Raw genomic sequence first — 18443 nt, forward strand, 5'->3', positions numbered from 1 at the left:
AATAAGAGAAGCTAGACTGTCCCCGGAAATAGATTTACCAGTGAGATGGAATGCGACAATTTGTTTCCATCTTTCAGTAATTCCTGCAAAGATACAGCCAACACTTGGATTTGAAGTAATATTAGTGGTAAAACTGCAGACACAAAGAGGAAAGTAATAAATGAATTAAACAAGAAATTAACCTCACCAACTTATAAGCATAACCACTAAACCATGACTAGCAAGGCCACTATAGCCAGGTAACGTCACTTCTCCTATTACGGAGCTGTTGCTAGCATCATACTCAAGGGCTTCAGTAATCTCCATCTCATCCAACACAAGGCAACACTGTTGACCCTTCTCATCCATACTCGCAGCCTAAATCAAAGAAGCTTGTAAATGCAGTATAATCCGCAAAGACATCAGAATATAAAAAAGCGATTAGCAAAACAAATGAGAAACATAAAATTGAAAATAAACATAAAATAACTCTTTATTACACAAGCTCACCTTTTCCTTCATGTACTGAAAAACAGTCGTGAAAACTCCTGGCTCAAAGCAGATAGTTTGAAGTCGTCTTTGCAGTGTCCTAACAGACAGAAGAGGCATTCCTGAATCCAGGAGATGATTGTAACCTGTGGACTCACAAGTAAACTGCAACTTCAGCCCTTTCTTTACTGTATCGAGTCGCCATTGCAATCCTCTAGTTGAATGTCTCTGAAGAGCAACAAGTTGATCTTTATTAAACAACTTTTTGAGAGCCATTTCATGGGTTTGGAGTTTTTCTAAGGTAGCCCTATATTCTTGTTGGACCTGCAAAAATTAAACAAGTGGCTACATTGTTGAAAATGTTCTTGATTACCACTACTGACCCTATTGAGTAATCGACTACGCAAGTTGATATTAAAATAATCAATAGCAACATTATAGATCTGCATGTTATCAAAGTGAAATCGATCACAATTCTCAACAAGCATATACACGCTTATACATGTTAGGGTTTCAGAGAACTTAAATTTCCTCAAAATTACTCGCATAAAACTGTTCTATACCGATATGAGACTGAACTGCTCTTACCTCGATGCATAATAGCGTAAATCAGCTTATATTTTTAAAATAATCTATATCAAATGATAGTTTTCGATAATTTTCACTAATAACATACTTTCTTAAGCTTCTTCCGTAACATTCGTTCTAAGCTCTCGATTTTGGATGTGATCCAAGTTGTAGGCTTACTTGTTGCTAGTTCTGATTCTAAGACACTCAGTGAATCAATTTCTAAAAATCAAAGTATACCATATTAAAATAATGACAATTATAGTCACTTTTAAGATTTAAGCATCAGCAATGGGGAGCACTGTTACTTTCTGAACAGCGCATAAACTTGCAAATCAATATGAATAGAATGTGAGAAACGTTTGCCTGTGTGAATTGAAAATGTGCAGCAAGCAATTTATCATCATTGGCGATGAGGGATTGAATTCATTAGTAAATACATGTATGTTAGACAGATATTTAAATCATACATATCACTTATACCTGAGCCCCTAAATTCTACGGGCCACAACAACTGATAAGATAATTGCTGTACTGCTAATAGGGAAAATGTTATAGAAGTAAGTGATGATAGCATTTATTATAATTGTAAAATGTATTCTAACAACTAGCAGCAATAATTACAATGACAATACGAATACCAATATGGTTTAAAAACCGATTTACGTATATACGTAAAACAAGATAATTTTAAATTATATTTTGACTAACCTCACAAAGTTTAGAAGAAGCAGTTGGCTGCAGAAGTTTTGGATTCTTTTTGCTACTTCCAGAATCCAACCTGTAATTTTCACGTTGACACTGTTTAAATAAAATAATAAAAAATGACTCCGTTCACATAGGCCTGACATGGCTGTGAATAATAGTCTACAACTATCCTTAGCTTTCCTACTAATCAGTTCAACACTAAGTTAATAGTAATATCTAAATCTATACAATTGCAAACACTAAAAAACAACGTGAATCTTACCTGCCCACTTTAACAATCCATGCATTCCTTCTTTCAGGATCTTTTGGGAACTGAAAAACCTGTAGGCCAAATTCGGATCTGCCTGAGTATCCCACAGCCCAACAATTAACCATGGTGATAAAGATGCTATTTAAATCACAATTACATTTAAAATTATAAAAAAAATAAAGGAGAAAAGTGTTGACGCAAAGATCGAAATAACTCCACGCTATCGTATAAACGGAATTTTGCTTTTAGCCTGTTGTAAATCTAATTAACCACAGATAAGATGCTTGTGTTATACATGGAAAAAATCAGAAAATTCTGACGATCTTTATGGTATATAAAAAAGCTAAGAAAATAGTGATTTCGACTGTGTATAAGTCGTATTTCTGATTCGATACCTTAATTTTCAACGGAACTTTATATAGCAAAGCGACATTGTTTGGAACTCTCTAAAATGACGCAACTCCAGTTGGCGTAACTCTCCCTATACGACACTGCCTTAGCTGAAACTATTTTATCTAAATTATGTTAGGTTGATTGACCTGCCCCGCGTTTACTATGCGTTACGGAGGCTTCACTTTGTGTTCACTTGTGAAAGCATGCGCCACCATGGGCAAGCGTCGGGAGACCAAAGAGAGCAATAAGCAATCTGAACCTGCAGCTGCAGGAAAAACATTATTTGTTCAGAACATTCCTTTTAGTGCTACCAATGAAATATTATTAGACGTTTTTAAAAATCATGGTCCTATTAACAGCTGCTTTGTCGTGAATGACCCCAGTAAGTATCACTAATAATATTACTCAAAGTATGTACCAATTACTAAAACAAATATCGGGAGTAGTGAAACGAGTTAAAAGGATTAAGGTCACTTGAGAGGAATTCTTAGTCTAGAAAATATGTCTTTTATAGATTGGTTCTCTATATATGCCTTTTTATAGCGTTGTTCTAGCTCCAAGATGCCAGGCACTTTCCATATTCGTGGTTGTATTGGCTGAAATCTTATGGTATATCACGATTCTAGGCACTTTTCATCTTTGTGAATGTTAATGCTAGATGAAAATTTATAGTATATAAAGTTAGTTACTGACCTTTGAACCTTTTAATTAACTGCTAATTATGAAGCCCTAATAACGATGCTGTTAAATCACTCTGCTCATTCTGAAAGAGGACACAAGTGTTCTCAATGCTTCTGAAGCTCTCAATGCTTTCCAAATGAATAAGAATCCCAAAAAGGTTTATCAAGAATTGAATTCAAACGGGCAGCGACAGAATTGGTAATTTGGGCGCAGTCGCTTACCCTGATATAATCAGTTTTGGTACGGAAATGGTTAAATAATCGATATGTATTTATTTGTCGACTTTGTAATATAATCGACTTTCTTTATTCGTTAGGTATGGCTTCTATAGAACCTGAGTTCTACCTAAACAATCTGTTTGAAAGTTTGCCCATGACATTTTTAATGGTCTCTACTCTCCCAGCTTTTATACACGAGAAATTGTAGGGTTACAGCATTAAGGTCCAAAATTATGTTTCTGAGAACGAAACTGATGCTAAATACAATTTGGTAATAGTACGGGCTGCTGAAAATAGAACATACAACACATGAAACAATGGTTCTTTTTAAGTGTTTGGGCAAGCTTTCCAAAAATGGTTGGTCTAGTTTGGAATGTAGCTACCTGTAGGACACCTGTTCACATCACCAGCTGAGCACTCCAATATTTATATACATAGGATTGAACATGCTACCAAAATTCTTGAATCAAATTATTAAGTAAGGGAGGGTGGGGCACGTTGCAACAAAAATGCATTTTTGGGTATAACGTTTTTTTTCTAAAATATTGGAATGTAATGTAGATAATCACAAATGATGCAGAAATATGTTTTACATGTGTGTGCCAAATGCCAATTCTGCTAATTGTATACTTGGGAAAATATCACAAACGTGCCCATATCATTTTAACGTGCCTCGGTAGGGGGCACGTTGAAACACCCTATAGAGCATGTTGAAACGTCTTTGATGATCATAGTAAATTTTAGTTTTAGAATTATGTTTTCTTGAATTTATTTTCAGCCAAACAATTCAAGTTTTCAAACATAAAAAGCGTTTGCTATGAACTTCAAAACACTGCGTACAACAAAAAACAAACTTGCACAGTGAAACAAGACCTATATACATCTATCTATAGTTTTCAAAGTTTGTCATATGTGTATTCGTAGTTTTGATTGTCCAGCTATAGCTATCAAAGTCTTGATATTAAAATTCTGTGTTAAGATGGATTCTAACTCATGACCAATGCATCCACAAGATTTTTATCTCGACGCTCTACCACTGAGCTAGCATGGTTATTGAACAAATATGTTTTCATAAACCCTATACATCATGCGCTTGCTAATTATTTTAGTCTAATGCCCACACGTTACGATGCCGCCGTTAAGAATTATTTAGGGACCTAAGTTTATGCGACACGATGCTTCTTCATTTATTTTCGTTAGGGTTAATTTATCTCGAACTTAAAATTATATACTATTATAAACGTTATAAAAAGATACCGTACAGGATGAATTTATTTGCGGAGTTATATTTTGCGAAAATTGTCTTTTTATGCATATTCGCGGATGAATTTATTCGCGGCTGAAAACTGCCACTCTCTAGGAAAAGTTAACTCTATTACGTCTAGCAATAGAGTTAACCTTACGCATGCGCGGCTGCGCGCATTGTGCGTTTCGTTTTCTATTTAGCTTACAACTACGGGTGGATCGTGCTAAGCTATAAATTCTTTGCTGCGTTCAGAGGTTTTCACGAATATTCACAGATTTTGAGGCCTTTGATGAACCAACAATTTGTGGTAAGTAATGAGTTTTTCACATTTACTAAATTAGTTGAATTTTACTTTGGTTCTTCGGTAAAATGCAATATTTATTTTTTCTATCCCTACCGCTTCATTATTTGTTTTAGTGTGAGAGAGATTTTTCATCATACGCGGAAGAACAATGATTGCAAGGGTGTTGTATGTCATTCTTAGAAGATCACGAATCATTCAGGGAAGTCTGGAAATTCAGATAGAAGTGACCGCAGCTACTTACGAGGAGAATATATCTGTTTTAAAAAAGGAACAAAAACGCCTTTACGAGCACAAATCTTTGGCCAGCTGGCAGAACTTTGCAATAGTAAGCTACGAGGAGAGTTCTGATGATAACTTCCTTACCAGCCATATAGTAGCGAGAAAATCGCCTTTAACATCTACCCAAGACAGTGACAGCGCTGTAGAGCTGCTATTACCAAAATAACTAGTCAGAGAGCGCCATTACACGCTAGTATTCACTTATCAAGAGTATCAGTTTAATTTTATTGCTCTAGACAACCGCCATATAGACTAAACTGTTTATATTTACTCCATTCATCGTTTGTAAAATTTTATTTGTACACTCAAGTTTGTAATAAATTATAATATATCTATACATGAAATAAAATATATAATTTAATCATGTTTACTGCAGCGATATCAAGGAGTTGTTGTCAATGAAGGGGTCTAGGTTGACTGGTTGCTTCTCCGCCAATATTCCTGCCTTGATGAATATTACTACTTGTCTCTAGTTTTCGTAATTGGAGTAGGTTGTTTCTTTCTCAATCTGCAGTAAACACAAAAAAGAAAAAAATCTTAACAAGTGTCAAGGAAGTACAAAAACAATAGCTGAAGTATTTAATGAAAGCGATCAGTTTTTAAACAAAAGAATTAAATAATGCAGTTAATAATGGAAAAACGTATTTGCACTGCAAATCAAATACATACCATAATGTCCAGATCAGAATCATGATCGTCCTCAACTTTGGTATTAAAGATTGATGGAGTTGATTTCAATGTAAAAAGACTAGGAGAGCTTTTTTGCGATGATGAAGCCATGCCGAACTACTTGTAAAAACCTTGAATAATTTTGTAAAGTTTGATGCAATGGCAATAAAATTCGAACCTCGGCGAGGATTTTAAAGAAGTTTTGGAACTCGGCTACGTTTCGTACTTGTGCCTAGTGGCTATTTTCGCTATGACGCCATTCTGCCTATCTTGTGACAACCTTGAATAATTTTGTAAATAAATGTCATGCATTGACAATGGTGTTAGCTCAAAGCCCAGGCAATGATTTTAAAAATGTTTTGGAACTCACCTATGTTTAGTATTTATATTAAAAACTAGCCTAGCGACTAGTTTTCAATTTGATGCAGTAGTTATTCCCCCTTGTGATTAAAAATAGAACTAATTATTCACCGAATTTAATAATTCGCGGAATTGACTTCGCGAAATCGCGAATTTTTATATCCATCGGATATTTTAATCCTGTACGGTATGCATCGCTGGACTTGCCATGGCGAGTTATCATCATCTGTTATACGGTATATTAAGTATCCGTTAAAATAAAACCTTTTCGCAATGATAAAATTAGTGTTAAATGTTTTAGGGGTTACTAAAATAAATACTAAAACCTCTTTCAAGTATGTGTTTAGTAAACTAAATTCATTTAAATTAGATTCAGTGTTTATGTTACACACTTGTCTCAAAGGTAAAAACTCTCCACGCAGTACATTGTAATGCTATATTATCTTGGGCCTGCTGATCATAACCATAAAATGCACTAAAGTCATTGTAGGTACCTATAGTTACTAAGGTTAACATAGTATTTTGATACTATTTTTTAGGATGATGATTTTTACCAGAAGATAATTGCATTAGATAATGACTATGGGTTTCTAATAATACCACTCTATGTACGTCTATAGTCTACGATATTTTCACACGCCAGTACTGAAGCAAACTTAAATCATATAATTGTATATCAAATAATTTTTGATTGTAATCGTAGCGAAATAGACTATATTTAGCCATTACTTGCTAATGATTTCACATTTACATTTAAACATCTTTACAATTTTATTTTTGCTTCAAATTTATTTCAAGGAACGCTTCTTTCAAGGTATGAAGTTTTAAATTTACAGTTGTTTGAAATCCTTCACAGTTGTTTTATTTATTTTTAATTTAGTTGTCCTGCGCAAAACCTTTTCCTCATGATATGAAGTTTGAAAGTTACAGTTTTTAACAAGTTTGAAAACCTTTACAGTTGTTTTTGTTTTCTCTCTTAATTTATTTCAACTACACAAAACACTTTTCTCATGATATGTAGTTTGAAAGTTAGAATGGCAAATGTTGTTATATGTTAAATGAAAATCGATTTTCTGTCCAATGACTTTTTTATTACCCGGGCAACACTGGGTAATACAGTGTTGATATAAAGATCAAACTTTTCTTTCCATATATAAGTATTTGTAGTCATGATATCAATATTGTCCAGAAATTTAGGAGTTCATCGTGAGGATTAACTTTTAGCTACGTCATCAAGGTTTGTATCAAACAGCAGTTTCTATGCTACTCGAGCTGTTCTCTCTATAAGAATAGAGGGGCAAGTTGCGACATGTTGCAACTTACCCCTCTATTCCTACCCTTAAAACGTGTTCCAAATTGCTCCCTACCCTTTGTGTGTCAATGTGCCTCACTTGACACTGAGTAACAAAAATTTTCATCCCAACTCAGGATGATGTAACATCATGAAGTTGGTGGGTGCATTGTGAAGAGAACATGTTTATAATAGTTGCCTCCACTGACTTTTGTTAACATCGGATGATGTACAAAGAAGTTATGCAATTCTTTAAATTTAGATATAAATATAAACGGGCAAAAATCACCAATCATTTTTACAAAATTATGGTTCACTTAAATTGCTGTTCTTTTTATTTCATGCAACTAGGATATCTCTTAAGATGACCTAAAAAGCTCATTAATTAGTGAGGTAAAAATTTAAAATGATGTAAACAAGCAAGAAGTTTGACGAGTGTTTCAACATGCCCCGTGTTGAAATGTACCCCACTCTCCCCAAATTTTTAACAACCAACTTGGATAGCACCGTGGCTGGTTTGTTGGCTATTACATATGGTAGATTTTTACTTATTGTATGTAGTTAGAGGCTTCAGATATAAGTTTGGATAGACTTGTTTTACAGCATTCAACAATGACCATTTCATTTTTTTTAATTACCATCTAGCCATTTTATGAGATATCCTAAATAACATGGCCTTCATTGTATATTTGCTCATTCTGTATACATGCGATGGAAAGAAAATGTGATATGGGTGAGGTGAAAATAGAAAAATATTTTAAAGTTTGTTTATGATGATAATTACCATTATTCATTCCTCCAATAGTCATGTCCTAAACTACCAAATAATTTATAGAACTTTCACATGTTTTTAATTATTGTAGTTTCAAAGAAAAGTCGAGGAATAGGATATGTGAAGTTTGTTGACAGGTGAGTCTCCTATTATATTATATATTATATACTATTATTTATATTGTTTTTGCGGTGCAGCTTGAGAGAAATTGTTGTGAATATTACATTATATAGGGTTGATTATTGATTTCATTATAAAGCAAATCTGGTTGACATAGAGTACATCAATTGCAGTGAGGATGCCGCAAAGGCGAAAAAGGCAATTGCGAGTATCGAGGGTCGAAAAGTAACCATCAGCTATGCCGACTCAAAGAAACGCACAACAGAAGGTAAAACAACTCCCCAGCCAAGCAAAACACCAGGTAATTCTTAATTTAATTTTGTTTGGTTCACTCTTTTGTATTAATGTTGTTCTCTTGTCTCCCGTGCTATATCATACTATGTCGTTCTCTTGTCTCCCGTGCTATATCATACTATGTGGTTCTCTTGTCTCTCGTACTATATCATACTATGTGGTTCTCTTGTCTCCTGTGCTATATCATACTGTGTGGTTCTCTTGTCTCCCGTGCTATATCATACTATGTGGTTCTCTTGTCTCCCGTGCTATATCATACTATGTGGTTCTCTTGTCTCCCGTGCTATATCATACTATGTGGTTCTCTTGTCTCCCGTGCTATATCATACTATGTGGTTCTCTTGTCTCCCGTGCTATATCATACTATGTGGTTCTCTTGTCTCCTGTGCTATATCATACTGTGTGATTCTCTTGTCTCCCGTGCTATATCATACTATGTGGTTCTCTGGTCTCCCGTGCTATATCATACTATGTGGTTCTCTTGTCTCCCGTGCTATATCATACTATGTCGTTCTCTTGTCTCCCGTTCTATATCATACTATGTCGTTCTCTTGTCTCCTGTGCTATATCATACTGTGTGGTTCTCTTGTCTCCCGTGCTATATCATACTATGTGGTTCTCTTGTCTCCCGTGCTATATCATACTATGTGGTTCTCTTGTCTCCCGTGCTATATCATACTATGTGGTTCTCTTGTCTCTCGTGCTATATCATACAATGTTGTTCTCTTGTCTCCCGTGCTATATCATACTATGTGGTTCTCTTGTCTCCCGTTCTATATCATACTATGTGGTTCTCTTGTCTCCCGTTCTATATCATACTATGTCGTTCTCTTGTCTCCCGTGCTATATCATACTATGTGGTTCTCTTGTCTCTCGTGCTATATCATACTATGTCGTTCTCTTGTCTCCCGTGCTATATCATACTATGTTGTTCTCTTGTCTCCCGTGCTATATCATACTATGTTGTTCTCTTGTCTCCCGTTCTATATCATACTATGTGGTTCTCTTGTCTCCCGTGCTATATCATACTATGTGGTTCTCTTGTCTCCCGTTCTATATCATACTATGTGGTTCTCTTGTCTCTCGTGCTATATCATACAATGTTGTTCTCTTGTCTCCCGTGCTATATCATACTATGTGGTTCTCTTGTCTCCCGTTCTATATCATACTATGTGGTTCTCTTGTCTCCCGTTCTATATCATACTATGTCGTTCTCTTGTCTCCCGTGCTATATCATACTATGTGGTTCTCTTGTCTCTCGTGCTATATCATACTATGTCGTTCTCTTGTCTCCCGTGCTATATCATACTATGTTGTTCTCTTGTCTCCCGTGCTATATCATACTATGTTGTTCTCTTGTCTCCCGTGCTATATCATACTATGTGGTTCTCTTGTCTCCTGTGCTATATCATACTATGTGGTTCTTTTGTCTCCCGTGCTATATCATACTATGTGGTTCTCTTGTCTCCCGTTCTATATCATACTATGTGGTTCTCTTGTCTCTCGTGCTATATCATACAATGTTGTTCTCTTGTCTCCCGTGCTATATCATACTATGTTGTTCTCTTGTCTCCCATGCTATATCATACTATGTGGTTCTCTTGTCTCCCGTTCTATATCATACTATGTGGTTCTCTTGTCTCTCGTTCTATATCATACAATGTTGTTCTCTTGTCTCCCGTGCTATATCATACTATGTGGTTCTCTTGTCTCTCATTCTATATCATACTATGTGGTTCTCTTGTCTCTCGTGCTATATCATACTATGTCATTCTCTTGTCTCCCGTGCTATATCATACTATGTTGTTCTCTTGTCTCCCGTGCTATATCATACTATGTTGTTCTCTTGTCTCCCGTGCTATATCATACTATGTGGTTCTCTTGTCTCCCGTGCTATATCATACTATGTGGTTCTCTTGTCTCCCGTGCTATATCATACTATGTGGTTCTCTTGTCTCCCATGCTATATCATACTATGTGGTTCTCTTGTCTCCCGTGCTATATCTTACTATGTGGTTCTCTTGTCTCCCATGCTATATCATACTATGCTTTTGTGAAATCTGTTTAAAAACAAATCGATGACCGAATTGTCTTCAAGAGCCGGACTTAACTACAGCCTTACAAAGAACTACTAAGTTTACAACAGGTTTGGATTAGTGCATTTTATCAGCTTATGTTGTCAATTGCATAAGCTAATTGTCAATTTCTAACCACTAATTGTCAATTGCTGATCATTATTTGCCAATTTCTAACGACTAAATGTCAATTGCCAGTAGTGAATTGCCAAGTGCTATTCACTAATTTTCAGTTGCTAGTCACTGATTGTCAGTTGCTAAATATGAATTGTCAATTTCCAGTACTAGTTTTTGATCGTCAGTCATTGCTTGTCGATTGCTCATCACTAATTGTTATTTACTAATCATGAATTGGTAATTGCTAATCCCTAAATGCCGATTTTCGGCCATAAATTGTTGATCGGCAAGCATTAGCTGCCAATAATTTTGAAAGATTCGAGTCTTTTGTGATCAGTAAGCCGAACAGATACTTGTTTGAAAGAAAGCACGATAAGAAAACTGTCAGATATTTTACAGTGCCAACTCACAGACTCATCATTAGAAATCTTCCTTTCACAACTAGTGAGTCTCAACTCAAGGAGATGTTCAGTGGTTGTAAAGATGTCTGCTCAGTTGAGGTGCCTAGAGGACCAGGTCAGTAGTCATAGTAGTAGTAATAGTGCACTACACGCGCATTTCTCCCACTCGTCATATACTCTTGGTTTGCACCCTCATAGCATCTAACTAGTATTAAGGCCAGCATGGCTCGGGATTTTGTTTCATTTTCAATCAAATAGCTCGCAGCATGTGTGTAAATTTTTAGCACAAATTGCTGCACAAGGTTTGTTCTTAGGAACTACCATACTTTTCGGACTATTAGCCACTACTTTTTTCTGATGATTTGAGCCATGCGGCTTATATAAGGGTGCGGCTATTCTGTGGCTTTTTTTTTTCATCGCTAGGGCGCATTAACAGGAATCTCCGATTAGTGCGCTTCTAGCGGTGAAAGAAAAAACGAAACAATGCCTTACAGTACTGTTCTGTTAGGCACTAGGTTCAAAAGCTTCAATTAATACGAAACTGCGCCGTTAGGCACTGTTCCGTTTTAAACAGCAATGTTGCTGCCGTGTTAAAAAACACCGTCATGAGTTCTGCGGCCTATACAAAGATGTGGCCTATGTATTGTTTTATTATCGGTTTTTGGAAAATAAAGCAGATGCGGCTTATATAGGGGTGCGGTTAGTAGTCCAGAAAAGTATGGTAGATGGAGTTTGAAACCGAATATATTTATCAACCTGGCGGAATGCACAGACCATGTGTATGAAGTTCGGATAAAATCGACCAAAATATGTGAAAACACAAACACAGGGTTTATGTAGACTAAGAAACGCACGCGCATACTAACAAAGTAGCGACTATTAATAGAAATATAGTTCTTGATTCAATATTGTATACCCAATGTACCTTTCCTCGTTGTTCCTTTTCGCGCAGTAGTACTATGTTCTATATATTGCATCATCATTACCTCTGCGATCTAGATTCATAGTTTGTCTTTACTTTGGAGTGACACGTTGTTTACCGAAGCCAGTTATTAAGAAAAGTTATAAAAAGTGATTTATTTGATAGGTAGACTTTAATATGAACATATCTCCTCAATAATATTGTAGTTGTTGTTTTATACATGTAGATGATAAATGCAAAGGATTTGGATTTGTCTCCTTCTCACAAAAGGATTCCGGAGATGATGCAATTTCTGTCCTCAACAACAAAGAGTTAAATGGTAGAAAACTGTCAATTGATTGGTTTCTCAAAACTTCAGACTTTAAAAAGAATGTCTCACAGCGTAAGAAGACAGACAGTAAAGACAGTGCGAGTAAGTACTCCGTGTATCTTCTGTATTTCTTCTGGCCACGAGTGCTTAAGACATGATCCCTCAAGTATGGTAACATTATCTATGGTATTATCTCAGTATGTAACATTTGCTGTTGTATTTTCTGCAGTAGATGGTTACTTACTTTTTTTAATACAGCGCATTAAGAATTCTCTTTGTACAGAATATGAAACATGTTTAGGTACTTTCAATGATGCATGTTATATCTGCCACAGGAAGTTCAGAAACCAAAATCGAGAAATTTTTACATGTGCATCGAAGATTATCACGGCTCAGTGTTAGAAGTTTATGCTATTGGTTTATAGTTTACTAAATTAACTTGAAAGCTGCAAGCAACAATAAAATGTTTTTTTCTGCAAACATTTAACTTCCCAATTTTCTTATCTGATTATTTCTGAAAATGGAGTTGTTAAAATTGGACCAAATATTTATTTACCACACTGATGGTCTTCGAAAGCATCACAATAACTTCACAAAAGGCGTCTCTTTGGGCGAACTTATATTTAATGCAATCCAACCCCAATTTTTACATTCATCAATTTTCGAACAACTTGGGATCTAAATAAAAATTGCAGATGTTTTTGCTTTGGATGCTAAACAAAGATTTGAAACTTGATTGACCCCTGACCTCTCTGCTTCTGATGTCGAACTAAACTTATAACTCGAGCTTCCCCAATCCCTTAATGAAATAAATTGTAGAAACCTGCTTATTCAGTTTAGTTGCCAACCGGTACTATATCTCTTTCTGTATTTAGCATTCAACTGTTGTATGCCGATGTGCTTGTTTGCATTTACGAAATATTGGCTGTATTCTTGCTTTGCGTAGTGTTATAGTGTATATTTCTATTTCATATTTGATTATTATAAAACACAAGCTATTTTTACACATTTATTTTGCCCAAGAATCTTAAAAAAATAAATTTGTGTATGAGCTGCTACAGACGTGGTAATACATTTTCCATTCTAGCAATCTCTATTGATGTAAGGCTTATGAACCTCTATCGTTGTACTTGCTTGGGACATCATTCAGTTGCCATTTAGCCATCAGAAACAACTTTGTGCAACTGTCTATTTATTGGGCCACATGCTAAAACTTTGTTTCTGTTGTGCATGTAAATATAATTCCATTGAGGCATTTTTGGCGAAAACCAAGTGCATGCATATTCTAATAGCACCTTGTCAGACAATAGTTGGGTAAAAATTACAGATTAAGAATTTTCTTCTCCTTTTTTCTTATCATCAACATAAAGAGCAGGTACTGTAAATGTTGCTATAGAATATATCGAAGACCGATGCACCTGTGATGCACCTGTATTTCTTCTGCACGAGTAAACACTCGTGGCCAAAAGAAATACAGAAGATCCACGGAGTACTTACTCGCACTGTCTTTATCGGCTGTCTTCTTACGCTGTGAGACATTCTTTTTAAAGTCTGAAGTTTTGAGAAACCAATCAATTGACAGTTTTCTACCATTTAACTTTTTGTTGTTGAGGACAGAAATTGCATCATCTGCAATTTTCCAGTGGCAAGGGAGATGACAGCAATGATGTTACAAATGATAAATCCAATAAATTTCATCCTTGATATGTAAACCTTTTGATATATGACAAAATTTGAACGAATATTTGTTTCAACGTACGAAGTAATTTTCAACATGACGTCCAAAATTTATTGAAACATTAAAACTAAAAACAGAAAATCTAGCAGCAATTAAAATAAGGTATAAAACTTATAAATCAAGTTAATATAAACTATATCATGTGTAAAATGAAGTAATTTATAGCACATATTTTCTCCACTCATTCGAAAGACCGGTGCGACATTTGCGCACCGGTCCTCGATAAGAATACAATGTATTGCCATTTGCCAAACTTCCAAATTTTTGTCTCAATGTTCCAAGTTTTTTAGTATGAATCTTTAATCATCTTTCTTTATATTAGCGACGACCTTAAAAATCATCTCTTTAATTTCTTACAAATGTATTGAAGATAGGTATGAATGTTTGTATGCTCTCATAGTTGGAAGTTTCTGTAGTTGTGGTGTTTAATACTCGAATCCTTGCAAGCCTACCCTTTCATTTCACTCATTATCTGAGATCAGAATTTTATGTAGTGTAGTCTGCTGCAGTAGTTTGGGTGATCAACAGGATGCCTCGCACTGATTATCACAATCATTTTGCAGCCTCTGTGATTGCTTTGGTGTTTACATGAGATGTTGAGAGTTTTTGACGGAGGCTCAATTTGTTTTAGAAAAAGGTAGTGGTGCTCTTCCGGGGAACAGAATTATCATACGTAACCTTCCATTCAAGGTAAGGCTATTATTGACTGCTTCTATCCGCGTAAATGTTATCATTCCTCTTTTTGCCAATCCTTAAACTGTTGTTGCATTAGAAGAAATAATAATGAAATCCTCTCGGACACAATTCTGTCATTTCATAATTGTCTGATCAGAGACAAATTATGAGCTGGATTAATGGTCAGAATTTTATAGGCATTGGGATGGAAGTAGGTGGTTGCTTGGCTTTAGTATCAATACATTAACATGGAAATTATATAAAGAAACAAGCGTATTGTGATACTGTAAATCATTCATAGAAAGTGAAAGTGTTTTTAACAAATAATATTTAAAAGAACAGCACAAAAGAGAAGGCAACTCCTGTGAGATTACAAGACACATTGACAAATGAATTACCAGCTACTTGCAAAATTTGTGCTGTCTGGTTAACAGTCCAGCCGTTTGATGAGCGTACAACTGATAGACAGGCCTATCAACTTCAGGTTCATGAACATTGGCACAGTTTCACACAACTTCACAAATATTTTCATTTTGAGTTTAAACTGAGCAAAAATGATAATTGGGTGTGTGCTTTCTACATTTATTGTGAAGAGGAGGTAATGCAAATGACAATACAAGCAAAAATCGCTTATTCTGCAGCACATAGTTGTTACATCTGATGAAATGAGCAACCAACTAGCATCAGTGTTGGTAATGCTTCACAGGTGATACCTGGTAAAGCACTCAGTTAAGCATATAGTAATGTTTACTCCTCTGAGTCAGCCTCTACTAAAATATCTCCAAAATAATTGACGCGATGAATTCTACTTTCTCTTTTTAGTTGGTCTCGTGTTTGGGATGTAATACTCAGATACAAAGCTTAGACATGAAAATATGATAAATAAAAATTCTTTTTAGAAAGCGTTATAACTTTTCCAACTTCAGCGGCTATAATGACCCAACATCCTGATTGTATTTTGGTGAACATATACATTGGCCTCGTGAAAATTATAAAAGCTTGAGCGATAAAGGCAAAACTGTTTTTTGTTGTTTTCTAAGGTCATTTTGTTGAAGTAATAAATTTTGACTACAGGAATGAATGTAGTCGCGTGTACCAAATCACTATTTTAACGAATATACTCTACTTAGGAAGGCACGGCGTACATAGTTTACAAGTTGCAAAATGTCTTTTGGTAGATTTGCTTTAACTTAAATGAAAGATTTTACTAGATACAAACTGCCTTTCATATTTTAGCTCGTTTGTTTTAGTCCAACATAGCTCGATCATTAAACCCCGCTTACATGATGCTCGTCGCCTATCCTGTCGGGTTGTATATCATCGAAGTCAGTAAACGTGTTTAGATTTTGTTTATTGTATAATTTGGAGTTATCATATGTCACATATAGGGTAAGACAACTTTCGTTTCTAGCAATAAAAGCTCTGCGTTTTTTGTATGACAACACATTTTTTTTCAGTTCGTGGTGATGTAAATAAATTTTTCACTTAATTTCTTAAAACATTTATTCTGAGCAAAAACCAAGACAACAAAACAACACCCACATAATCCCGTCATCCTTCCGGTTTCTGCAGTCTTTCCTTAGCCTCGTCTAGACGGCCAAGGTCAAAGGTATACAAGCATACCGTTTTTAATTCTTATTCGATATTTCTCTAATTTTCCTTCCATGTGTACTTTTATTTTTCATTATGTGATAATATAATAATAATATCCTAACATGTATTTGTTATAGGTTTGGACCATTACACATATTTACAAATTATTTAAATATCACCTTAAATTTCGTGGGGGCTAGGACCAGATTAAGGCATTTATATGGTAAAATGTAATTTCACTTACTGAATGTTTTACTTACGAAATGGCTTCCAGAACGAATTACTTTCATGAGTAGAGGTTACACAGTAGTTGTTATGGCAAGTCACTATAGAAACGATTATAGTCACCCACGTCAGTGCAAGGGTTCATATTAGTTTTGCTGTTGAGTTTGCTTACTGGTAAGTGGATATCACCATGCTTTTAATCTTTAGGTAGAAGGCAATTTAATAAACCCTTCGTTGTTACTACTAATTGTATATACAATAACATCCTACAACTGACTGGTAATTTTTGTTAAGAGAGAACGCTTACACTCTTCCACATTGTCGGGTCTTGTCACAAGCTAGACACGTTTTTTCAAGCTGATGGCAAAGATGTTCATTTTTTTTCAAGTAAAATGTTTTTACATTATTATTTTCTGTTGCATTTGATATGATATTCTGTTGCATTTGATACCTAGCCCATAAGTCCTCATGATCAAGCCGCGCGGCTTGTCGTTGGGTGCGGCTTCTGGTTCAAGGTCATAGGGCTGCTGCTGAAGGCCATTCTTTTAAAAACTTACGTGGGGCTCAGGGCGGCTTCTTGATAAATGCGGTCTCCCGCGCTATTATCATAGAATCGTATTCATGATACACTTTTATGAACGGGGTTTTGGCGGCCTACTCGTTTATTTTCAAGGTCATGTTTATGGAATACTTTAGACTAAAGAAGAATTTATCGCTCTAAGATGAGATGAATTTGTGACACATGAGTGAGAGACAAGTGGTTGGGAGCGTGTTAACACCTGCTGGCATCGAAGCAGAAACCATGGACCAAACTGAGTGCAAAACTCACCACATCAAACAAATTGCAGCAAGCCACAGGCGTTCAGTTATTTCACATCGTTAGCAGCAGCAAGACCGAACTCATTAGCTTGATACAACCATGTCCACTAGTGCTAAACCTTCACGAAAAACCTACAGTGTAGCCTATAAGCCCTCTAACAGCGCAATAAAAATCTAGTTGAGACATGGCAAGTAAGTTCTTGATGCAAGGGTTCAGGAATTTTAAATTCGAACTTGAAAGTAAAAGAAAATTCTTTTCACATGTACTGATGTAGCCTGTTTTCTTATTCAAGAGGACGGGGTATAGCGAAACCCGTCTCAACACTCTCGCTCCCGAAGGGGCCAAGGACGACAAAACCTCATTCGTTAGCCGCGCTCTGTGGGCATATGCGGCTTGTTGGTAAGGGCGGCTAGATGCTACAGACGGCTTGTTGGAGGGTTATTTTTCCTTCGTCAGTCATCTGTTCGTGAGCACAAGCCGGGCGGCGTGAGCATGAGGACTTACGGTATAAGCACGTTTTGTCCATAGGCGCATTTGTCAACCTATATCTTGTTGTTTTTATATCTGGCCAGTTCATAGTATTCAGTCAAACCTTCCCTTACGGAGTTAATTCGTTTAGAGATTTAAAAAAATTCTTATGGTCGAAAACTATTTTGTTATACATTTACCGTATCTCGTTGAGCTCCTTCTGACGATCATACACCTAATGAACAGTACTTCAGGTACCCTAGGACACTTATATTTCGCTAGTATTTAGTTTCGTGAGTAGCATACAGAGTAAAATTTCGCTGGAACTTAATTTCGCAGCTCTGATGAGTGCGAAAATATAGTGATGTGAAAATAAATGCAGTGGAACAAACATTAGATTCCTCAGGTCCAGTTCACTGGTACGAAATATTTTTCAATTTGGCACTACCGTACTGTTTGGACTATAAACCGCACCTCTA

General features: G+C 35.8%; 1 protein-coding gene across 1 annotated transcript in view; it reads left to right on the forward strand.

The window, feature by feature from the left end:
- The first annotated feature begins 2590 nt into the window (after positions 1 to 2590).
- LOC137408317 (RNA-binding protein 28-like) overlaps positions 2591 to 18443 on the forward strand; it is a 41774-nt gene continuing 25921 nt past the window's right edge. Inside the window, exons 1-6 of the mRNA XM_068094804.1 lie at positions 2591 to 2768; positions 8298 to 8343; positions 8500 to 8627; positions 11212 to 11328; positions 12362 to 12547; positions 14815 to 14873. Coding sequence (XP_067950905.1) covers positions 2600 to 2768; positions 8298 to 8343; positions 8500 to 8627; positions 11212 to 11328; positions 12362 to 12547; positions 14815 to 14873 — 705 coding nt within the window. The 5' untranslated portion in view covers positions 2591 to 2599. The remainder of the gene's footprint in view (positions 2769 to 8297; positions 8344 to 8499; positions 8628 to 11211; positions 11329 to 12361; positions 12548 to 14814; positions 14874 to 18443) is intronic.

The sequence above is a fragment of the Watersipora subatra genome, chromosome 11, assembly GCF_963576615.1.
Source record: "Watersipora subatra chromosome 11, tzWatSuba1.1, whole genome shotgun sequence".
In the NCBI taxonomy this organism is placed as follows: Eukaryota; Metazoa; Bryozoa; class Gymnolaemata; order Cheilostomatida; family Watersiporidae; genus Watersipora; species Watersipora subatra.